This window comes from Rhodnius prolixus, unplaced genomic scaffold (assembly GCF_049639745.1).
Source record: "Rhodnius prolixus isolate KJV_2025 unplaced genomic scaffold, Rpr scaffold_7, whole genome shotgun sequence".
In the NCBI taxonomy this organism is placed as follows: domain Eukaryota; kingdom Metazoa; phylum Arthropoda; class Insecta; order Hemiptera; family Reduviidae; genus Rhodnius; species Rhodnius prolixus.
Window position 1 is genome coordinate 31979065 of NW_027411582.1, and position 25721 is coordinate 32004785.

A 25721-nucleotide genomic window follows, 5' to 3' on the forward strand; every position below is an offset into this window, starting at 1 on the left:
TCAACATATGTTCAACTAATTCTCAATTTTACTTTTTGTTATTTAATTTTTTTGCGTTTATTTGTACTACAATCAGCGCGTTGGCGCTATAAGTAACAACTATAATAGAGAAACAAATAATAAGGTAACGAGTGGAGAAGTTACAGCAGTGGTAACACTCCAAAACATTATATGGTTAGTCACTCTCTTCACTTGAGAGGAGATCACGAGGCCACTGTCTTTTAAGGTGTCTTGTCCCCAGGTTATAAGGAAGAGTTCTTGAAGAAAAGTTTTTGAGCTAGAGGATTTTATATGAGATTGCAGGCTGAAGTGGAGTTTTCTGTATCTTGTTTTCAGCGACTTGTATGACATAAAGGAATGTTAAGGTCAGTGTATATAGTCCCAGGATGGGAGACATAAAATGGAGCGTTTACAATAGTTCGAAGTATTTTACATTAGAGAGATTGAATCATTTGGAGATTGGAGCGTTTGGTTGAACCCCACAGCTCTATTCCATACACCCAGATAGGTTTCAAAATAGAAGTATAAATCAGTCTTTTGTTGTCCAGAGAGAGTTTTGATCAATCGTCTAAGAGTCTTTTAAGTAGTCGATAGCGTCTGTTTAGTTCTGTTCTTTTTAGTCTAGTGTGTGTGGGGGGGATCAATTTTACTAAATCTGCAATTTTCCCTTCTTTAATTCTGACTCCTGGGATCATCAAAAAAATCAATAAGCTCTCCTCTCTGTTATCCTCTTAGTGTACTTTACTACTTGTCACCTAGTCCTTTTCTAGTTCATCGTCTTGCTAGAATTCCCTAGCATAGCGTAGTTATTTATCTGGATAGACTATAGACTGATTAAGATTTTACAATTGCAGTAAAACTTCTCCTAACGAACTTCTCTCGACAATATACACTGCTTCACAAAAAAAGTGGCGCACTTTAAAAATGCGTTATTTTTTTTTCTCTGTAACTTTTTTATTCTACATTTCATTTTAGTTAGCAAATATAAGAAGTATAAAGTTACGGGAAGGCTAAAATAACATAAAAAAAATGATCTAAAAGAAATGGAAACCTTTAATTTAACAAAAAAGTACTTCTTGGCAAAAAATGAATTTGAAAAAAATGTATTTCTTCCGATTAAAAGAAGAGAAAAAGAATTTTAGTGACGTGTATTGCTCGCATTACTGCATCCAATCTTCTCGGCATACTCCTTATTAAATTTCTCACGAAATCTTGTGTTAATTCCTCCCATATCTCCACCAGAGCACCTAGCAACTCTTCTAAGCTCCTGGGAGGATTATTTCTCCATCTTAATCGCCTACCCAGCTCATCCCAAAGATGTTCGATTGGATTTAAATCCGGGCTGCGTGCTGGCCACTTCAAAACACGAATGCCAGTATCCTGTAGATATTGAACAACACAGGCGGCAGTGTGTGGTAGGGCATTATCTTGCATAAAAATAAAATTCTCCCCAATAAATGGTGCTTAGTGTATCACATATTGCTGCAAAATTACCCTCACATACAAATCTGCATTCAAGATTGCCCTGTTGAACACGTGGAGCTCAGTCTAAGCCCCCATAGAAATCCCAGCCCAGACCATCACTGAACCACCTCCGAATGGTAGTCTACCAGAAATATTGCACGGAGCGTAGCGCTCCCCAGGCCTTCGGTAAACTCGTCGCCTCCCATCAGGTGCGTAGAGAGCAAAACGGGACTCGTCTGAAAAGAGAACGTTTCCCCAATCGTTCTCAGACCAGTTGCGGTGTTCCCTAGCGAACTCTAGACGGGCTCTCTGATGGTCTACGGTGAGCAATGGTCCTGTGGCTTGCTTCCTAGGGAGTAAATTCATTTCAGCGAGCCTTCTTCGTAAAGTTTCGGCACTGACTGAAGCTCCACGAACAGTAAGCAGTGTTTGAGCTGTTTCAGAAGCAGTTGATGTACGATTTCTTAGAATGTGAATTCTAATAAATCGGTCATCAAGTGCTTCTGTGGCTCTTGGTCGACCCGAACCTTGTCTGCGAGTGCAGAGGCCTGTCTCCCGGTAACGATGGATGGCTCTACTGACGGTGGTCTCAGGCAACCCTAACGTTCGTGCTGCGTACCGCTGACTCCGTCCATCCTCAACTAATGCAATAATACGGGCCACTTGCTCTGCAGTAATCACCATTTTCTGAGAATTTGCAATGCTTTCAGCTTGAAAAAAGTCGAAACGCAACTGTAGAGGTCAATAAATTTATTTACTGTTGAGGTGAAGTTCATGTTGTTGTTTACACAAAAAGACCGGAGGGGATTAAACGAGGCATTGTTTCTCTATTTACAAGAAACTTTGGGCCTTGATTCGATTAATTGTTCCCTGACAGTTTATGAAAATAATTAAAACTAATAATCTTTCCCCAAAATGTGATAAAACAAAAAATAAACGCTTTTTTCAAAGTGCGCCACTTTTTTTGTGGAACAGTTTATTTACAAACAATCAAATCCCTGTTTTCTGTAGTAAGACCAGCAGAGTAATGACCTCCCAAAAAAAACGATTATGGAAGTTGATATTAAAGCATCTGATGAAGTGGCAACGTCTGAAAATTATTCGATATCTCATAGGAATGGAAAGATAAGGACGGAAGTCCTTGGAAGGGAAATTAACCGCAACAGAATATCTCATTTATATTTGAGTATTCCTCTTTAGGAGGCTGAATAACGCGATAGCCCCCCCCCCAAAAAAACATGGGGCCTTGGCCCAAATATTTGGAAAATATCCTAAATATTATAAAGAGGCATACTGAACAGATTCTTTGCGAACAGTTTAATGAAGTAACCAAACACAACATTAGGGTAGAATACACAATACAATTTCTTACTTACCTCATAAACAGCTCCTAAAGGCATGACGAGGCATGCGACCATCAGATCTGCAACCGCCAGCGATACTATCAAATAGTTGGCAACGTTTTGTAGATTTCTTTCCAAAACAATCGCCGCTATCACGATCGCATTGCCTGCAATCAAAATTGATATTACTAGTTAATATTCTTGAACCACCTTTATTAATTAAATGGTTTTGGTGGGAAGAGGCGATAGTTTAAACATAGAAAAACATGTTGATATTCGTTCTCATTTTAAAAATTTGTGTCTAAAATTATGATTAGGGATTTAATACATCCGCAGCTTTCTTGGTTCTTGTCGTATTTTAATGTGTTCTTTAATTGGAATCACAGCTAGAAAGATTATTCAAGTTCTTAGAAATAGAAATAGAAAAGAAATTTATTATTCTGGGACAATTGTCCCCTAAGAATAAATACAGGAACAAATAGAGGCCTTAACAGTTTGGCCTGTGATTAAACAGAAAATAAATAAATAAATAAGTATTTACAAAAAGTGAAAATAAAAATAACAGCAGAAATTAAGGAAATAAATTAAAACAATTAGGATTACGGAGGAAGCTGAATAGAAAGGAGATAACTGAATAGACGGGATTTAAAGATAGGGTAGGAGCATGGCGGACAGATGTTGGCAAGGAGTTCCAGAGAGAGGTAGCACGTATCAGGAAGGGAATATAGAGCATCAGAGGAACGAGATCTAGTATTACGGGAATGGATCGAGGATTTAAATTTAAGGAGTTGAAAAATATAGGAAGGCCTTTGAGACTGGATGACTTGAAAAACAAAAGAAGCCAAAAAAATATTGGCGGCGATAGACAGGAAAAAGCCAACTAATCGTAGCAGTGCGAAATGCGAGAGTCTCTGGAAATGCTGAAAATAAATCTTATGAAGCAGTTCATGGAGGCGCTTGAGCTTAGCTTCAATATCACCAAAAAGACCGCCGGAAATGGGGGGAAAATAAGAGAGGAAACTAGGGGTTGCCAGGGTCTTAATTGGGAAAAAGGTGTCAGGGAACTATTAAACTGCTTTAGGATATGGATGGAACGACGAGAGATTTGGGAAACATGGTTTTTCCAATGAAGGTTTTGATCAAAAATGATACCAAGGTTTTTAGTGGTATTTGTTTTTTCAAAATTTGTCTAGGGAACTTGGAAGTTAAGGGATTTTTTGGGAAGATAATAGGTAAAGTTTAGTTTTGATAATTTAACATAATTCAGCTGTTCCTCGCTGTTCTTATTTTGTACGTTATTTTTTTTTTTTTTTTAAGGACGGTATAAACTTCATAACTAAGTCTTTTATAATAGGACTTACATTAATATTTTCGTAAGGTAGGTAAAATATGCTGGTAGCCATTGCAACGTAGGGCTTAAATAATCGTCTTTTTCTTTTTTATTTTATTTTTTTTAAACAAGTTCCACTTTTTTTAAAAAAATGCACAGTGTAGTTTGGTAGATCTGTCTAAATTCCAGGAACGCATTTCATAACCCTCTAGTTGATGTTGTTCATCTAGAACTCTGTGTGTAGTACTCCTGCCCGCAGACAAGACCTATCTCTCAGTTACTATCCACAAAGGGCCTACATTCATTTCAACCCATTACCATTCTAAATTCTTTTTCTCTTTTTTTTCTCCATTTCTCTCTCGTTTTCCTATCTTTCTCTTTGTCGAAAACTTTCTCTTTAGCAATGGACTAGGAATATCCGCTCAAATATTCCCTTTTCAGTCTCATTTCGACAACTATCCTCTTGCAATTTGACGTTATTACTGGTAGATTTCCACCCTTGTCCAAGCTATAGGGTAAACAGTTTTCCATTTTAGTTTTCACTATCAAGTAAATACATTGAAGATCTTTTGATGCTGTGAGCTTGATCGCAAAGTGCTTAATTTCTCCCATGTTTGGGAATCAGAGAGAATAACGGAAGGAAAAAAAACCTTTGATTAACTCTAATTGTAGTTATAGTCTTTACGATTAGAAATCGTAAATCGGAGAAATATAAGGTAGAATTAATATCAATGTTAGGCGCCACGGAAGCCGAGCGGTTAAGAGGCGAGACCAGTAAAGCTAAGATGTATTGTTGGTTTAGTGGGTTCGATGCCCCCTGGTCTAGGTCTTGGATTTTATTTAATGGTTAATAAAAGAAATTTACAGTAAAGTTTGTTAGGCGAATATAGACTAGACCCGCAATGTTAAGATGTATTGTTGGTTTAGTGAGTTCGATTCCCCTGGCCTAGGCCTTGGATTTTATTTAATGGTTAATAAAAGAAATTTACAGTAAAGTTTGTTAGGCGGTTATAGACTAGACCCGCAATGTTAAGATGTATTGTTGGTTTAGTGGGTTCGATGCCCCCTGGTCTAGGTCTTGGATTTTATTTAATGGTTAATAAAAGAAATTTACAGTAAAGTTTGTTAGGCGGTTATAGACTAGACCCGCAATGCTAAGCTGTATTGTTGGTTTAGTGGGTTCGATTCCCCCGGTCTTAGGCCTTGGATTTTATTTAATGGTTAATAAAAGAAATTTACAGTAAAGTATGTTTGCTAGTAGCCTCCGCCCACGACACCTAATTTGATAGTTAGACGTAAAGCCCCGCCTGAAAAAGTAGGCGATTACTTTACTTTACTCAGAAAGTAATGAAAAAGGAAATAATGTAATCACGATGTAATTCACGATTTCTAGATATCTGTTTTGGGGGTACTCTTGTGTCCAAAAAAAAAAAGAAGTTTTTTAGTAAAATGGTTTTGTAGGTGTTATAGCAGGGATGAATAACTCAAAAAAACATTTGATATTTCGTCCAAGGGTCACCCTGGTATGCGACAAAATGCGTGTAGTTCATTACAATCAAATTCCATATCTAAGTAGCGGCAATATGCGAATGCCTATTCTGCAAGAAGTATATCGCACGATGTAGTCGCAAGAAGGGAGGCAACTGGTTGGAACATCCACAACAGCTTCCTTTACTAGATCTGTACGCTTTTGCCAGTGTACCTAGAAGATCTGTGGCTCACTGAGGCTACAGAAAACTGGTAGGATAGAACTATAGATCATACATTGGCTCCAAGTAAAAAAAAAAAGTAAAGTTTTTCCCAATTTTCCAGGCGGGCTTAACGTCCAACTACCATTTACTAGGTGTCGTGGACGGAGGCGACTAGCAAACGTACTTTACTATTTCTCATTTAATCATTAAATAAAATCCAAGGCCCTAAGACCGGAATCAAACCCATATTAGCTTTGCAGGTCTCGCCTCTAACCGCTCGCCTATCGTGGCGCCTTCATTGGCTCCAAAGTTAATACATCTATACAGCACAAAACTTCCAAAATGGCCCCATTTTGGTGGGCTTAAAAGGCGTGAATCACTTTCAGTGCTGAATGCCCAGGTTGCAGGCTACTCAGACTAAAAGAAAAAAAAACAACAAACATTTCGAAAATTAGTCCATGCAATCTCATCGGAGGCTATCACTGAGTAACAGTAAAAATTTGGTAAACTTGGGAGTTTCATCCTCCAGAAGTAAGAGCTAACTTACCTGTTTTGTTGTGAATTTTTTCTGGGACAACCAAATTTTGTGAGGCCCATACTGAAGATGAGATTTTCATTATTAAAATTACCAACTACAACAAACAAAGCCTCCAATCCCAGCTAGAGTTTTATCCAGTCAAAAAATTTAGTTTTTACCCCAAAACAGAACGCTGGAGAAACCATAAAAATATAAAAAACAATAATAATAAAAACAGGAACGCACAGGATGCCTAAACTTTTCCGCGGATAATTTACTATTTTATTATTATCATTATCATTAATATATTCGTCTGATAATATCCGCAAATTTTATTACACTATCGCGGTATTTATGTCTGTCCATCTCCCGGCGGAAGTGAGGATGATATTAAAATATTTTTTTTTCTTCTCCATTTTTGTTTTTTATTACTTCCCTTATTAGGTCATAAAAAAATTCTACCCCAACATAAAAAATTCGTGACGACATCGAATTTAAATTGACGTTAGCGTATATTTCAATTTTTTTTTTTTATTCAATAATAAAGTTGTTAAAAACAACTCTATAATAATGGTTAACAAGTAAAGCATTATTATAGAGTTGTTTTTCTATTTTACAACACTTCAATGAATAATAAAATAAGTTATTTTCTTCAATTAGGTTAGCCCACTCGTAAAATACTTTTTTTTACCTTTATTTCCTTAATAGCCTAGGCTATTTTATTTTATCTTGACGGAAGTAGGGCGATATGATGGGGATTTTTATTGCTATTTACATCATTTTTAACAGCTATTTACGTGTCTTGTTTTTTTTTGCGCGGAAGTATAAAGCATTACGAACAAGGAATACTACTGATATTAAACTAGGAACGGAAGTTCAAGTCAGCGGTTCAAAATCATCAGTACTGATTGTTAGAGAAAGAAATATACCCTAATTAAAGACTTTTTATTTTCACTTTATAAAAACTGGAAGTATTGTAATCACAACAGGGTTTCAAAATTCAGTACGAGGTGTGGCTATTAAATAACGAGACTGTTGCTGTAAAACATTTTATTTTAAATTTAAACATATTTAGTTATTATCACCTTCAATATACACTCCTCCCCTATCCCTACAACGCTCCACGGCGAATTTACCATTGTTCGAAACAGTGCTGGAAGTCTTTTTCTATGAGCTCCTGCATGACGCATTCCGCTTTTTCTTTCACTCAGCTTCAAAGGACTCTTAATACAGATTTGACTTTGGGGAACAGATAAAAGTCACATGGGGCAAGGTCAGGCGAATAAGGCGGATGGCCTAAAACTAGGATGTTGTACCTACTTGGCTTAGAAACGTCTTGACAGACAATGCAGTGTGAGCTGGCGCGTTGTCTTGATGGAGAACCCGTGTGACTTGTTCTTCCACAAATCGGGTCGTTTTTTTCCTTACTCTTTCACCAGAGTTGAGCAAGCACCTCACGGTAGTAATGTTGATTAATTATAATCGACATTTTCATCCGTTTTGGACGTGGAAGGGCGACCTGGGCGGTCATCATCTCCGACGTCTTCTCGCGGCCATCTTGGAAACGCTTGAACCACCTCAAAAACTTGCGCACGTAATTAACATTCATCACCATAAACTTCTTTTAATAAAAGATAAGTTTCAGTAGCGGTTTTACCCAGTTTCATGTGGAATTTCACGACAATTCGTTGCTCTACTACATGTGTAGTATCATGTTTAACTAACACCTCTTACACAAACGACGGTTCCCGCCAGACAGATTTCTCTACAAACTCGTGAGACGCTGCAATCGAAAGAGAAGGCTTTACGCTGCACAGCTGTCGGTCGTTAAGATTTGGCGCTTGCATAGTTCTTCTTCTGTAGCAGCATCAGTCTCGTTATTTAATAGCCACACCTTGTATTCACCGGAAATTTGCCTTTTGAGATCCAGTGGGTACAAATTTTTTTTTTTTTTGAACATGTTCAGCGCGATTTTACAAGATTTCTTAAAAATAAAAATATTGCAGGGAGGATAAAATTTTAGAAATCGCTAGTCCGCTTTTAGCCTGCCTCTTGTGGTAGGAAGAGTAGGAGGAGGAGCGGGTGTGAGAGAGAGAGAGAGAAGGAGAGCAAAAGAGAGAAAGTGCGATTAGACTGTCAAGCTCCTAACAAATCGTTAGTACAAACAACTGATACGATTCCAGAGACTTCAATTCCTAATTCTGTTCACTTCAAACTCACCTCAATGTTTTGGTTACACCAGCTTCCGAAGAAGAGTGTAAAAATAAATGAATCTAAATGCAAGTACATAACAGTCTCTCTAGGCCACAAAAAATCCACCCAAGTAATCTTACAAATCCAACATTCAATTCGCAACGTCGATAGATGCAATTACTCTGGATTTGTAACTCGATCTAGAAACCCTAAAACTAGATTGGAAACTGGAGAAAAACGGCCGCTTTAAGATTGGTTGACACAAAACCATCTATTACGCATAAAAGACTACTGCATCCACTGCTCATTAGATCTATTCTAGACCTAGGTCTAGATATTATTGGATAATACCAGGAGTTTTCCATTGTCAACGATAGCAATCGCTTCAACCCGCCAAAATCATTGATAGAAAACTTAGTGTAAATGCTACCCCCCTTCCTGAAGTAAAATCCCCGTTTTACCTGGTTTTATTCAAACAGAAAATATCAGAATTTCGTTAATCGAACGTCTACATTCCAACAACATTCAGATAAAACCCACCAAGGAGGTTGGGAATGTAGTTGGCTAAGAGTTCTTGTTTAATTTTTTTTTTTTTTTAAATAAATAATCACAGGATAACTCCTCCAATGCTGTTATCCTGTTTACTTTGAAATCGATTTTGCTTGTTACAAATGAAAATATAAAAATTAAAAATTCTAAAAATTTAAGAAAGGTAAAAAAAAAAAAAATTAAAAAAAATCTACAATCTTTACTAGTTTTTGCCCCTCTAAAATAGTTTGTAAAACAACTAAACACAATCCAATGAAGTTAAAGATCAGAGAATAGATAAAGGGAAAACCAAAAACCAAGATTGGGGCTACAAGAAGAGAAATCAACGGAAGACTTTATTGGTTGAGTAAATGGTGGCTCACTGCCATTGGTGAAGTAGAAGCAATTAAATTGAACAAAGTAACGGCCGAACGTGATCTATAGCTGGGAAACTGTTGGACCAATGGGTGAAGTATTAAAGAAGAAGAAAACTGGACGACCCCCTAAGTCTGTCGTCAGATAATAAAAATCAACCCTCAAAGTAATAGTTTTCTGTGGGCGTGTGGAAAAGTTTTATTTAATATTTTATAGCCTTAAAAGGAAAAATCTATATTTTCTATCAAGGAAATACTAGACTATTGTGTTCTGAAATTGCTGAAGAGTCTTCTTTTATTAATAAAGTTACTCAAATTATTAGGTTATGCTAACATTTTATGCTCTTTTTATTATTTATTTTGTTTAAAAATTAAAAAATTCTAGAGCGGAAGTGTTTTCTAAAGTGGAGTAACCAATTTCCGCAATCGCAAGAAAACATTTTCAGTACTGGTGAGACCAAATAACTAATTCCACTTAGGGAACCACAAAACGGATGTTTACAGTATGGTAGTTCCATTTAGTGAACTTGAGACTATAATTATGGCTAATCTTCCTGTTTTTAGTGAGGCAGGAAGTATTCATGAAGCACCAGAAGTAAACTGATTCTTAAATCAACTCAACTTCTCTACGGAAATTTTCTCGCACTATTTCCTGTTTATATTTCCTTAACTTTTCTTTTTTGTAACTTGGACCATAACTTTGTGGGGGAAAAACTTCTTAATCTAAAGTAAAATTTATTATAAATAAAGCAGCAGATTTTAATAATAAATAAAAAAAAAGTTGAAAAACAGGAAAAAGAAGAATGAAGTGATAAAATAAAGGAAAGTTGTCCAAGATAGTCAAGTCTCAAGTGTTCCACTCTCTACAGAAGTGGATACTCTGATAAAACCGGTGTTCCACACCGGCGGATAGCATGACCTCCTAGATGAATTGTGAGAGAATAAAACAACAACAAAAAAAGGAGTGCCTCTCAGGGAAGACAGGATGTGGATTTTGACAGTATTGAGAGATACAGTAGACAAAGAAAGGGGAAAAAAAACCATGAAGCTCCTTGCTGTTAAAAAAAAAAAGAGTTAAGAGCTAAGAAAGTCTTGAACTAAGAAGACCAGACAATTTGGATGGAGCCAAATCTCGATCACTTCGTCTTCATGATGCCTTCTCCCCGCCGAAGAACTACTGCAAGGAGTATGCATACAGAGATGGTGATCTGAGGAGTTGTCCCACCATATCCATGACTGAGGATAACCTTTATGTCCACATCCCTTCATCTTAAGAAGATGTTGGTCTTTCTTTAATTACGGACTAAGGACAATACCTGGCACATGTCCGAACCTTTTCTATTGAAAGCAGCTGAAATATAATAACTTTAAAAAAGCGAAAGTTTATGACAAGACCAACAAGAGGTTGGCAAATCTCTGCTGGATGCAGCTGAAAATCAGCTGGCAATTAAAGACTGCAAAGTAAACAAATAAGATGATAAAAAAAAAAAATTAAATAAGTAAAACTTGGAACTAACTTACCGACAACGGTAATAAGTATGACGACTCCCAGAACAACGGAAAGTACGATCATAAGTACAGAATCATAGTATTGATCTTTATCCAGTGATAGACTGGAATTCCATGTAGATATATTTTCCTCCAGCCAGGAATCATTTTCATCCCAATGAAAGTTTGGCGATTGTGCAGGACTTGAAAGGATAACCGGTGGTTGCGGTGTTGTTGCTGTGGTAACTGCGCCGGTCCTACGCACCAGACCGGCCAATTCGGCGCAAACTATTCCTTCTTCTTTGCTGAGGCTGGAGTTAGTCTCCTGGCATAGCCGTCCGGCGGCCTTCAGCAACGAGGCCAATTCACCGCGCATCCCCCAAACATTTCCCGCCTTCGGAACTAGCTGTAACACACAAAAGAGTAACTTAAATTAGCCAAAGAGATATGTATTTTTAAAATAAGAACTGGAAATATAAACATATTTTTTTAAATTTAAACTTCGAACATAGTCAATTTTTACCAACATTATAATGTTTGTAAAGATACAATACGTTGAATGGTGGTTACCTTACAGGAAAGTTTGGCCCAAGCTCTTATTGAGAACTGCTCTAAAGGATAAAAGTCTATGAGAACTTGTTGTACATAGAAAGTTTACTGAAAAAACAAGGAAACCAAAGTGTAGAATCCATTAAATGGAGACGTACTTCCGGGGAATGAAACAGCCGATCAGCTGGCCAGGGATAGAGCTGACACTCCATTCATTGGCCTGGAACCTGTCCTAGGGATCACCAAGGTTGTAGTTCAGAGATTGGATCGGTAGAGAGAACACACAGCAAGACTATGATGCCTTGGCAAGCATCAAACGAAGCGTGTTGCCTTGGCAAGCGCCAAAGAGACCCTGTGTTTGGGTAGAAATCAGATTACTCTGATTACAGGGCCTATTCACGGAGTATGGTAAGGTTCAGAAAGCATCTGTACAAGGTGGGGGCTTATTAGCTCGGAACCGGTGTGTAGATTGTGTCAAGAAGAGGAGGAAACGGCCTCTTACCTGTTGTTCGATTGTATCGTAATCGGTTGCGCTATGAAACCTTTGGAACTGTGAGACCAAAGGAGATAGTAGCGCACAAAGAACTAGTAGGAAAAGTCCCCAACCTTCTTAGTAAGATAAGAAAAGAAAAGATTCCAGTAGGGCGGTCCAAGGCCCTTTGGATCTATTGTGGCTCCACCTCTTTAGTAGGGGAGGTTTCGTCTTCTAGATCTAAATAAAAGGGAAAGGCACAATAAGCCTCTTGTGGCTGCGGTACCGTAGGGTGTAGCTACCGTCCCGTTTCTAAATCTAATTTTAATTTTTCCGGTTTAACCATTTTTTTAAAACTTGATTTTTAACAACAGCATCCGTGAGGGACGTGCAGTACCATAAGTTGACACTTTAAAGGATAGGTTATCTACATAGGGAAGAAGATCCAAACCCCTTTTTGTGGCATCCTTACCGTCTAAGCGAAATATTGACTCTCTACGATTACAAAATCGGGGTGTTTCACACAAACTGTACTTTGTGGAAAATTCTCCCGACTAGCTCCTTAAATAAATACCCAAACTATAGCCTACCAAGATGAAGTAACCACGCCACGATACTGAGCTATGTTCAGAAACGGGTTATTAATATTCTATTAATAATATTATTAATAGCAACTTATTTCCAAAGAGAATCCTCTTTTATTAAACTAATTTTACCATCAATTGTGTTTGATTTGAACGGCAATATGGTAATTATTGGATATTCCAAATTAGCAATAAAGGAGTAGCGGATTATCCTGGGACTGGTGCTATACATTAGACCAATAGTCTTTGGAGAAGAGTACACTCAGGGTGAAATTAGTACACATTTGTCCCCAGAGAGGCGGTTCGCTCAAGAGTAATTTACTCTGAGAGTAAATGAGCATACTATTACTTCAGAATCAAATCGTAGTTAGGTTTGGCCGTTGTTAATATTATGAAACAGAGCCCAATAACTAAGGCACCACATTTATTAGCGATTAACGTGAATGTCAAATTAATGTCGCTTTAATATTAGCTATTTGTTAATAACATTTTGTATACGGCTATTTATTGATACAATAAGATGTTCTACCACATTTATTTGGTACCATTTGGTTCATTCAACGACTTTCAGGAGGATTCAAGAATGGCTGCTAAAGTCTCGCATTACATTTCCTCGTAGTAGCAAGAGTAGAGAAGATTCTGAAGGTTCGAACTCAATATTTTGTTTTTCAAGATAAGATAAGATTCTAGTAGGGCGGCCCTTAAGACCTACGCCACTGCGATTCCTTTGGATGAATTGTGGCTCCCACCACTCTAGAGCCGTCAGTTTAATCAGACTCTTAATTCTGGAGAACGACCTCTTGGGTATAGCTCTCAGGCCTTGGTTTTTTTCTTCTCCGAGAAGTAAAATCCTTAGCCAGACGAGCCCCTCACACTGACACAACACGTAACCTACTAAGGCTATCATCCGCCAGGCGAAGGAGTTCATAACGGACTATCCGCCAAAGCTGACTGCAGAATTAATCCGTCAAGGCCGCTTGGGGTTGTAAGAGTAATTGTAGGCCTATTAATTGGGCCACTGCAGCCTCAGAGAACACAAGCATCGCATGGGCACCTGGCAGATGATACCCACTTGTAGGTTCTGTCAGAAACGGTACTCTGCACGTGTTGTATCAGTGTGAGGGGGCTTGTCTGGCTAAGGATGTTACTTCTCGGGGAGGTAAAAAAAACCAAGGACTGTGAGCTTTACCCAGGAGTCGCTCTCCACAGAATTAAGAGTCGGATCAAAAGGACGGGTCTAAAGGGCGAACTTTGGAGTTAGGGGAGCCACAATAGATCCAAAGGGGTCGCCTTGAGGCCGTTCTAGTTTAATTTAATCTAATCTAATCATCTGCCAGGCCCATGCGATGCCTGAGCCTGCAGTGGCTGGGATTAATAGGCCTACAATTATCCTTATAGCCCCACGCGGCCTTGACGGCTAAAGTTAATTTCGGTATTACGGTACTACTCTTGAACATTGCGAAATTAGGATAAATGGGTACACAAAGAGTGTGAGAATCTGAGGAGAAATGTACCACATCTTGAAGGTGGCCACTTCATTGAAAGGATTCGTTTTTTTTAACCAATTTTTTGCTGAAATATTATATTTAATACTAATTTTATTTGCATAATTTTTGTGGTATCTAAAGTGTCATATCCTGTATAATGTCCAATTTTACCATTTTAGAGGTAAATTTAATAGTTTTCAAAATTCTTAGATTACAGAAAATCGTATTTATTTGGTTCACAACTGAATTTTGGTTTTGTTTTCTTTAGTTTTTTATTGGAAACATCGACTCTAATTTTATTAACTTAGAAGGGCTAATTTTTAACTTACCACTTCGTTCTGGTATAAGCTACTTTATCAAGGAAAATAAGTAGATTACTGGACTTCATGTTGCAAACTGTAAAAGCTTTTCTCTTTCCTTAATGTTGTTACGTAACCCAGAAGCTTTTGAAACAATGAAGCTTTTTACATTAACCAATTTACCTTAAAAATATTTTAAAAGCAACATTATCCTCCCCCCCAAATACAGAGGAAGAGAGCCCCCCCACGAATTGAAATTGTTAACGAAGAATTTTTTTTTTTTTTTAAAGAAAATCGATGGTAATTATTTCCGGAGGAAATCGCCAAAATCTTTTTTTAGTAATAGTTCCGCTGGTTGATTCTTGCGAGATTTGTCTGCGTTACAATTGCTGATTATAAGAAATAGCAGCCACTACACTGAACCGTCAGTGACCTACATTGGCCAGATCCCCTGGGCTGTTGCAACAATCTAAATATTAATAAAAGGCTTGCAACAAACCGTCAGTTATATTTTGCCTTAATCTATTCAGCTTTTTACTCTATAAATTTAAAAAAAAAACAACAAGAAATATATATTTTATAAATGACAGTGATAAATCACCAACTTTTTTCATTAGTTTTACATAATTTATATTTTACAGTGAAAATTTTTCTCATTCATTTTCTGGTATTAATATTATAATTATGTTTTTCGTAAAAAAAGAAGAATTGAAAACATTTTGAAGATGAGAAATTAGTTTTTAGAAAAACAGTTTACAGCACATGAAGTGAAGCGAAGAGAAAAAGAAATCGTAGTAAAATGAGGTGTTCCTGTTAAGGAGGGGCTATCCCTGACTGCCTACTTCCCAACCCACTTCATAGAGAAATCCATGGAAAGCCAGGATGGAATTGGATTCATCATCTGGAAGTGTTGCAGGACGATTGGTCGTCCCTAGGAGCAGAAAGATGTAGTAAAATACGAGGGTCGTTTGAAAAGTCCGTGCAAAAATAAAAACTACTTAATTTTGGCAGGTAAACCTTTTTTATTTTTCAACATAGTCTCCTTTTAGGCTTATACACTTCGTCCAACGCTGCTCTAGTTTGTTGATCCCTTCCGAATAATAGGATTTGTCCAAGTCTGAAAAATAGCTATTCGTTTCTGCAATCACCTCCTCGTTTGAATAAAATCTTTTTCCCGCCAGCCATTTCTTCATATTGGGCAACAAATAGTAGTCCGAGGGAGCCAAGTCTGGAGAATAGGGGGGGATGTGAAACGAGTTGGAACCCTATTTCCATTAATTTTGCGACCACAACTGCTGAGGTGTGAGCTGGTGCGTTGTCGTAATGGAAAAGGACTTTTTTGTGGGCCAATCGTGGGCGTTTTTCTTGCAGCTCGGTTTTCAAACGGTCCAATTAATATGCAACTGTAATAGTTTTACTCTTTTCCAGATAGTCGATGAGGATTATTCCTTGCGAATCCCAAAAGACAGTCGCCATAATCTTTCCGGCCGAAGTGAACGGTCTTCGCCTTTTTTGGCGCAGATTCCCCATTATTTAGATTGTTCTTTGGTCTCAGGAGTGTAGTGATGTATCCATGTTTCATCCACAGTGACGAAACGACGCTTAAAGTCCTGCGGATTCTTCTGGAACAGCTGCAAACCGTCCTTGCAACACTTCACACGATTTCGTTTTTGGTCAAGCGTAAGCAATCGCGGCACCCATCTTGCCGATAGCTTTGTCATGTCCAAATGTTGATGCAAAATATTATGTACCCGTTCATTCGAGATGCCCACAGCACTAGCAATCTCACGCACCTTCACTCTTCTGTCATCCATCACCATATCATGGATTTTATCAATGATTTCTGGAGTAGTAACCTCAACAGGGCGTCTAGAACGTTCAGCGTCACTTGTGCCCATATGGCCACTCCGAAAATTTTGAAACCACTTATAAACTGTTCTAATCGAAGGTGCAGAGTCATCATAATGTTTATCAAGCTTCTCTTTAGTCTCCTGAGGCGTTTTGCCTTTCATAAAATAGTGTTTAATCAATACACGAAATTCTTTTTCGTCCATTTTTTGAAAATCACTCGACTTCCTCGATTCAAACGAATGCCAAACACAAAGAAATAGACCGATCTGGCTGAAACTTGGTGTGTGTTCTTCTAAGAGATGCTACTAACTAAACATAACCTTGATACGCGCCAGTAGTGCTATCTCTCTGACTTTGCACGGACTTTTCAAACGACCCTCGTATCCCTTTTTGTCAGTTTTAAGGGCTGTACTCGTATATTTAATGTTAGAAATTTGGTTAAATTGCGGAAATAAGATGAGATTCTAATAAGGGTGGCCCTTAAGGTCTACGCCATTGCGACACCTTTGGATCTATTGTGGCTCCCACCACTCTAAAGCTCACCCTCCAGACCCGTCCGTTTAATCAGACTCTTAATTCTGGAGAGCAACTCCTGGGTAAAGCTCTCACAGGCCTTGGTTTTTTTTTCCTCTTCGAGGAGTAATATCCTTAGCCAGACGAGCCCCTCACACTGACACAACACGTAACCTACTAAGGCTACCATCCTTGGGTCTAAGTGTTCAGGATAAGGCATTGTTTAAGGGAAGTATATACCTGTAGCTTGGTGCAAGAAGTGCCAATGTCAGATTTTGGTAAAAATGAGCAAAAAATCTGTTTTGATATATTAACCATCAGAATTTTTGTTGCAAGGAGTGCCGAAGTCAATTTCAAAGTAGTAACTTACTAGAGCCAATGTCAAAATTTAGCAACAATATCCCCCCCCCCTCCAGGTAAACCAAAGAGGACGTACACTCGTAATCCTTTTTATGACATTGGCACTACTTGCACCAAGCCACAGATTTATTATGCGCTTTTCTATCTTGACCTTCTAATGTTGGTCTTTTTCCCTCCAAAACAAAATTAGAGGAAGTCTTGTGAGGGATCACACCACTTTTTTTTTGCTTCCTCTTACCCTTAAAGAACAAAACTAGAATATAAAAACATCCAATTATAAAGAAATTAGGATAAAGGGAAATAGTAGGAAGAAATTACGAAAAGATTGGCAGCAATGATGGGAAAATAGAACAGCTGGAGAAGAGAGAGATGTTTTGTGTTGGCGGCATTTACTATGAATTAGATGTAATTAACTGTTGGCAAGACTGCCATCTCCACCTTCAGTTCTAACCTTGGTGATTAGGCTACAACATTTTAGGCAGACCAAAATAATTTCATGCCCGATTAGCTCCGTAATAGCCAATAAGCTGACTGAATACCAAATTCAGCGACTTAAAAAAGTAAAGCAAAAAAAGCGAGTTCTCTATCTACGATCTCACGGGTTGGTTTCAAACCATTTTTCATTTTAAAAAGAAAAACTTTTAGATTATCTACTACTTGCTATAATTTTCATTTTTACAGGAAATGGAAATGCTACTTTCCAAGATTTTCTACCATTTTCTCTTTCTTGGCTTGATGTTGGGTAATCCATTTTGTTTTTAGATTCTTCACATGGTGGTGGTGGTGCTGGGGAGGCCCTTAATGAAAGTATAATGTATGGAAAAGGAAGAAGAATGATGGTTACACGCCTACTTCCGTTAAAACAGGTTAGAGATAAGCAGGAAAGAGCATTCATTACTTGGCGTCCAGACCAGTCCAACTCGGCTGACTGGCTCCAAAACGAGCTAGCTGATACAGGTTACCATGTTAACGTCCTATAAATCTTACTAGATTACATTATTGACTCAAATGTAAATCTTTAAGGCTACCTTATTTAAAAGAAAAAAAAAAGCAATCTTTTTTTCTCCGTTTTAGTAAATAACTGGCAATACACGTTTTGGCGTTCTCCAAGTATGAAAAAGGTTTTAAAATAATATCGGTCAAAAATAGGTCAATATCGACAAAACCGGAAACACCATTTTCCTGATTGGTGTTTTTCTCAGTTTTCAGGGGTTTTTTTCCCCTCAAAATAGGACTTCCCCATTATTTTTTTGTACTATATGAAGGCATTAGCGTGCTTATATACTTATAATAGTATACTTATAATCGCTTAAACTCTTTTCAAATTTTAAATTATTGCGATTATCCAATTAGTTTTGATAAAGTGGTAGATAAATGCCGCACCCCCCCCCCCCCAATAAAAACAGTCACTCGAACGTTTTTCTTCAAATTTCGGATTTCGCTTACCGATTTTAAAGCTATTGATAATACCGCGGATGATTATACTTCAATGACTCTTTTGAGCAGGGGTCGGCAACCTTTTTCTGCAAAGGGCCACATAAGGGTATTGGTTTATTACCGAGGGCCGCAAAAGGTTATTGGTTTATTACCGAGGGCCGCAGCATATCTTTTTATATATACTCGTATATCAGGTTCTTATTTATTAATTGTTTTTACTTATTTATAGTACAGATTATTAATTAATTATAATGAAATTACCATAAAATAAATAACTAGAGAAGAAGCGAAAATCCGTAGCTTCGACGGCGACAACCGCCGCTTTGTGTCGGTGTAAAAATGGCTTAGTAAAAGTCGAGTGATCATACAAAGAAAGAGCGCGGATTACTGATATAAGATTTGTTGAACGCTGGAGACTATGATTGTACTAGCGAAAATTACCAAACTTTATTAATATAAAATTGGAAATATTATATTATTTAAATTTTTATTATTTGCCGTTTTGTGCCGCGGGCCGCAGGAAAATGTTATAAGGGCCGCAAGCGGACCGCGGGCCGCACTTTGCCCACCCCTGCTTTAGAGCAATGGTTCCCAACCTTTTTATGGCCAGGGAGGGACCATTTTAATATTTTTGTTGTTAGCAGGGACCACAAGGTTCAATATCACAGTAAACTACCTTTAGATTTTAAAAATAAACTTCAATTAACATTGTGATTATGTTTTCAGTTATATTAATGTGCTTTTTGAGCTTGCATTTTCTTAACAAGATGGGTAATTCTGGGATTGATGAGCTTGCTCAAAGCTACACGCACATCATCATTTGCTTGTAGTCGATTGTTGGACTTGTTTTTAGGCGCTCTACGCTCGCTCTACGTCCCTCTTACCGCGCCGTCGCATGTCAAATAAATATAATATTATTTTAAAAATGTTCAAGTGTTTTTTGCGGACCATATTTTAGTTCTTGCGGACCACAGGTTGGGAACCACCGCTTTAGAGGTATGCTTAAACCACCTCTCCCCTTCCAGAACTACCTGCTTAAGAAGCATTTTTTTTTCAAGGGATAATGTTTCAAATAAAAGTTAGCGAATTGTACGGGTGCAAACGAAGTATTAAAAAAAAAAAAACAGTCTAAAGAGGCAGTATCACTAAAGGCAGTGATTGCTGGAAGTGATTGTGATTGGATTGGCCATTATGACAAAGCTTTGATCGCAACCAAAATCCACTTTCAGCTCCAGCCAGAACACAGATGAGTCCAGAGACTCAATTGTTCCTGTTAGTAAATGGAAATCACCTATTTTTTTTCCAGATAGGGTGTTGTGGACATACCCAGGAAACACATACTTTACTATAAAAAAAAAAAAAGGTAGCTAATACGCTGGATTCGAACTTGGGATCTCCCACTTACAAAACCACGCTTCCTAACCACCTCACTGACACCCCGGCCCCAGTAAATAATACTGAATATTTTCCATTTACCATTTTTACATATAGGGTAAAGTCGGGTGAGATGGCCAATCGGGAGAGATGGCCAACAGCCGAAATTTAACCAAAATGTCGTCCGACGGCGCTGCGTGACCTCTCCAGTGATGAACCTTCATGTCTGACTACAGTGAGTTCATTTTGGTTTGCGTCAAAGCGTTATTAATTAACTCAGAGAATGAAAACATTATCGTCACGACAAAAAATTTTATGATAGTTGCATATTGCGTGCTGCAGCGAATGTATGTGTCGAAATTTTAGTGTTGTTTTTTACATATTAGGAAAGTACAATATACATTAATGAATCCTAACTTCTAAAACTGTCAAAAAGTACGCGTTGAGTTATGTTTATCATGTTGGCCATCTCTCTCTAGCATTCGGGACAGATGGCCATCAAACAGTAGGGATAGATGGCCAATTATTGTTATTTTTTTTCTCTTATAGTTCGGCTCAGTTTCCAATTCACTGCAGAAAAATGCCAACTCTGCATTAAAGACAGAACACTAACCGCGGAAATTATACTGAAGAAAATTTGAGATCGTATTAACCCCACACCCAAAACTGTCGTCTCTGCGAGGAAACGAGCCAAGTCTGTTGTCACTTTATTAATTTCACCCGAGCACATTGCTGTTGTGAAAAACAGAGTTGCTAAGAAATCCAAACCAACGAAGAAATACCATCCCCCAAAGAGACAATTCTGAAAGAAAGGATTGTCCGAAAAAGAAAACGCTCACCTTCCCCAAGTTCCGATGAAGAGGACGAAACAGGAATCGAATTTGAAGTGGAAAGTAATGCCATTTTAGAAATAGATGAAACTGAATGTACAGGATATGGGGAAAGCTACAACAAGACCAGAAAGAAAAGATTGGTTGGAATGCATAGTATGCCGGAAGTGGTTCCACGAAAATTGCTCTTCTTTTGCATACGCTTGCCCAAATTGCAGTAAAAGAACATTTAAAAAGAAGAAGAATAAGTAAATATTAAGTAACCATTTATTTTTTTCTGTTATTTTTACGTTTTACTAGTGCATTTCATTTACAATATGTGGCCATCTCTCCCAAGTTACACTGGCCAACTCACCCAACCCAGTGGGGATTGATGGCCAATTGCTATTTTTTTGTTGTAAGAATAACAAAATGTACCCCTTAGCATTTTTTCTGAAAGTTTTTCCTTATCTTATGTTTGTGAGCGTACGAGGTTTCCAAAAATAATAATAAAGTAAGCCTAGCCCTTACCAAAAAATTTGCAGGCACCCTCCAAACAAAATGGTGGCCATCTTACCCTACTTTTTACCCTATATAATGCCCATAGCTTCATTATGGACCATACAAATGCTCCAGCTTATTTATTGAAAACAACATTATCCAGTAGTTACTGAATATGAAAGGCAATTTATTTGGTAATAGTTTTACAAATTTTCTCGTATTTTCAATCTGATAAAAGCGTTGTTTACTAGTAAAGAGAAAAATAAGTATACCAAGTTAAGCTTTTGGTAATGGCTTCCAAACTTATTTGGCTTAACGCTCTTCATTTCTGGAGAGAGAGAGAGAGAGAGAGAGAGAGGGAGGGAGAGAGAGAGAGAATATTGATTCCAGTTTATCGGAATGCTGCCTTTTGCAAATCTACGGGAAGATTTAAGAGACAAATTTACATTCTTTGATATATGTACTTACATTACTACGTTACAACCTTACCAGTCATGAAAAATGCTTTTGCCTTCCCGATGGCTGAATTGATAAATTTATTCATGAAAACCAATTCATATTTTTTACTGAACAGAGCTGAAAGGTTGAAAGAGCTTACTGCTTTTCAATCCCTTCAGCTCTCTGTCATCAGAAAGGCTGTCAAAAAAAAAAAAAAAATAGAAAGGTATGAATGGTCAAAAGGTCTTCAAGAGTAAGCAGCTCACGCTACAATTTGACCAAAAAACGAACTAGTTTGTACCATTCAGAAAACAAGTAAAAAGTATTGCGTGACGCAATGTGATAGTAAAATAAACATTACGCCTTAAACCACATCCTTTCTTCTTGCTTCCGTTAACCGAATTCAAAAAAAAAAAAAAAAGAAGACTGCTATTGAAATAATACCGCCTCTTTTGGGATACGTATTAGCTCAGGGATTCCCCCATACGGAGATCCCGGATTCGAATCCAGCTTCTGGCTCTCTCTCTTCCTAGCTCAGGGGTTCCTAACATTTATCCGGCTCCCCGCCGCACTTCCGGCAGGGGCATCTCTTTCATTGGTGGACCAGTGAGAGGAGCACTATATGTGGCGTCGTCACAAAGCGCTGCGTCACTCATGTACAGTACTACTTCCGAAGTCGCGCGGGATGCACGCGTCACGGCTCCGAAAACAAGTGTAAAATAACAGCCAGAAGTAGGAAGAAAGGCAAAACACTATAACTAAACCGGACATTGGACCATCTCATTAGCCAAAAAGCAGGTCCATAATTCCCACCAGAAATACTGGGCAGTTTGGTGATTTAAATTTACTTGTTCTTTATTTGAAATATTCTATTTGTTCTCGTTTTCTTTACTTTAAAATAGTTTTTTTTTTTTTATAGTTCGGCCCTCCAACGGTCTGAGGGACAGTGAACTGTGGCCCCCTGTGTAAAAAGTTTGGGGGACTCCTGTCCTAGCTATTACAGCTGCTTACTATTCGGTGATGAACAGTGTTCTTTACAAAACAAAAAACTCTTAATAACCTCAGATACGTCTTAAATTTTAAAAAGAAAAAGGAATGAATATCCTCTTTGTAAAACTATAAATTCAAAATTTTACTTTCTCATCACTAAAACCTACGTGTAACCTTCCTCCAGGACATGATGAATTCTTTCATCTTTTACCGACTTTTATTTTTATACTTAATATAAGTAGCATGTCTACAATGGCTTACATCAAAAAGATATCTTTTTTTATCCAACAAAGCCGTAATACGCTCTTTTTTTTACCCTCATTATATAAAAAAAAAACTTATTTGAGTACTACTGTAGCTTCTTTACTCCTAACTTTTGTCATTAACTTCATCCTTACAACTTTGATAGCTCGTTGTTTTTTATTTTGTAAATAATAAAAAATATTTATTCTATTATTAAAGAACACAGATAAAAATCGGGCGCCACGGTAGCCGAGCGGTTAGAGGTGAGACCTGCGAAGCTATTATGTATTGTGGTACTGGGTTCGAATCCCGCTCTTAGGCCTTAGATTTTATTTAATAGTTAATAAAAAAAAAATTTACAGTAAAATATGTTTGCTAGTCGCCTCCGTCCAGAGACCTAATTAGTAGTTGGACGTTAAGCCCCGCCTGAAAAAATAGGCGATTACTTTACTACTTTAAACAGAAAAATCACCTACCCCGGAAGTGTTGGTAAATAATAAATGTTCAAAAAAAATTTAATTCAAGTTCATGTTTATTTATTTATAATAAATTGATAATGTTGTTAATTAAAGTTCTCATTAAGTGCTTGGCTCCAACAACTTAACTAAGTATATTTAAGAGCTTTAAAATCATAAATAAACTTTTTCTTAATAATTATTTAGTGAAAGTACTTAATGGCCGGCAAGATGAAAGTTCATTTTTAATTACGTTCTATAATTACATGCAAATCCACAGGACCTCTTTTCAGCGCTGTAATCGTTATTTTAAATATTCTAAGAAATATTTAATTGTTGAGAACATTTCAACTTTTTGCTTTCATGAATAAATAAGATCGACACTTTCTGATACAGCTTCACTAAAGAAATGATTATCTTTCTGTTACTACTAGAGGAAAGTATTGATAGCATCAAGTATCGATAGTATAACCAATTGCCGAAAATAGTTATCTACAAAATTTCAAAATAACTAGCTAAGTTACTTTTTTTTTTCTTTTTTTTTTTATAATTTTTACTTCTGCATAAAGGTTCTGATCCAAAAACCACTTCCGCTTCAACGTTAAGTTAGATAATATCAGTTTTACTAGAAGTTTATGACCGTTTTGTGAAAGTTTCAGAGGAAGAAGTATGTTCTGTACTTCCTTTTTGGCCGGCTACAAAGTTGATTCGGCCCCCGAAGTTGGTGATGAACCACCACACTAAGAACTTCTACTAAGTTTTGGGTAGTGACCTATAAAGAGGGACTTGGACCAAGTTCTTGCTTAAAAACTGGCAACTGTCCCAATTCGACAGCTTTTTTTTTTTTTCATTCCAATAAAATGGAAGAAAAGAATTTGAAAAGTTAGAATTCTAATTTATTTTAACTAATTAAATTTAAAAAAATTCTGGTTAGAACACTTCATAAGAATTTTTTCTTACAATTTAACTGTAAATATCCAATAATAATTGTTTAAATAAAAAATTAGCATCGATTCGGAAGTCTTTCATTCTATGATTATCCGGATTTGAGTACCAGTCGGTGTAGCGAGTAAGAAACAAGTAATCGCCTATAGCTTCAGGCAAGGATAACCTTTAACTACTAATAAGATATCGTAGACGGAGGCGGAAGTATACACTTTACTATTTAACATTTTTTTCTAATAAATAAAAAGTAGCTACATGCGGAATTCGAACTGAAAATCTCTTTCTTACAAACCCCCCCTCATAATCACTTCATAACATTGTCCTTTTATTCTATACCTTTTCTTACATGGCCGGCTGTATAAAACCATAATTAAAAGCCACGAATAGCATTCACACTGATATTCCTTGTTTTTTTCTTTGAATCTATCTCCAAGTCTGTTTTTTTTTTTTTTAATTATTTAAGGCGCGTCAACATCTAAGGTTATTGGCGCCCGGAGCTTTTTTCAGTACACTGCCGGCCTCCGGACAGTGTTCTCTCGTTACAGACAACACTGCCCATCACCGGACAGTGAGCTTTAAGAAGCTCCTAGGAAGAGAAAATCTAAGGGTCAGCAGCTGGATTCGAACCCGGGACCTCCGCGTGGGAATCCAGTATGCTAATCTCATAGCTAATCCCTTCCCCTACTCTCCAAGTCTGTTGTGTGAGAATACGTAGTACTAAGATTTTATTTTAGAATGGAGTTTAATTAATAAATAAAATGTTATAATAAAACAAAAAATTGAAAAAGTCCCCTCCCCTGAAAAGTTGAAGAAATCTCACAAAGGGAGGAGGAAACAATTTAAATACTTTGTAGTAATAAAAAATTAGAGAACTCTAAAGTAGATTTATCTTGGACGAGTTAGAGATTACTTTATCGCATTAAAGTAGTGGAAGGTTTTCCGGAGAGTGAGGTTTTCTGAATGAATTTTCCATTAAAAAAGACCTTTTACAGGACGCTAATAAATTGTTCAACTCATTCAAGATATGAACTTTCATAAGAAGTTTTCCTTAGTTTCATTCTTTTCTTTAATGTGAACTTAACGATCCTGTTAAATAGTTAAATAACTGGAAGGAAGTGGAGGGTGATAAGAAAATAGTGACCCCCTGTATAGTAGACGATAATTTCCTAGCCTAATAGCGCAAGCCCTACTGGGAAATCATTAATTTTCCTACGTTTTTCATTAAAGTTAAGTTGCTTCAGTCAAGTGTTTTGATTTAATATTAATAGTTCATTAGAACTTATTTCTAGCAGATCTTCTTCTTATCAACTGGAGATGATATTTTAATTAGGTGTATAAAAATTCTGGCTAGCACATTTACACGACTGTAACATTAACTATAATTCTCGAGGAACTAACTTAGAATGTGAAACGAACGTTGATAGAAAAATTATTGAGCCAGCAAGAGGAACATTGTCTAGCACCATTTAAAGAAAAAAATTTTTGA

General features: G+C 37.2%; 1 protein-coding gene across 15 annotated transcripts in view; it reads right to left on the reverse strand.

Moving 5' to 3' along the window:
* Positions 1-25721, reverse strand: part of LOC141447435 (5-hydroxytryptamine receptor-like) — a 427009-nt gene that overhangs the window by 57077 nt on the left and 344211 nt on the right. For all 15 annotated transcript variants that reach the window (XM_074114951.1, XM_074114961.1, XM_074114960.1 and 12 more), the window contains 2 exons: positions 10962-11334; positions 2841-2974 (listed from right to left, as the gene is read on the reverse strand). In XM_074114951.1, coding sequence (XP_073971052.1) covers positions 2841-2974; positions 10962-11304 — 477 coding nt within the window. In that variant the 5' untranslated portion in view covers positions 11305-11334. The remainder of the gene's footprint in view (positions 1-2840; positions 2975-10961; positions 11335-25721) is intronic.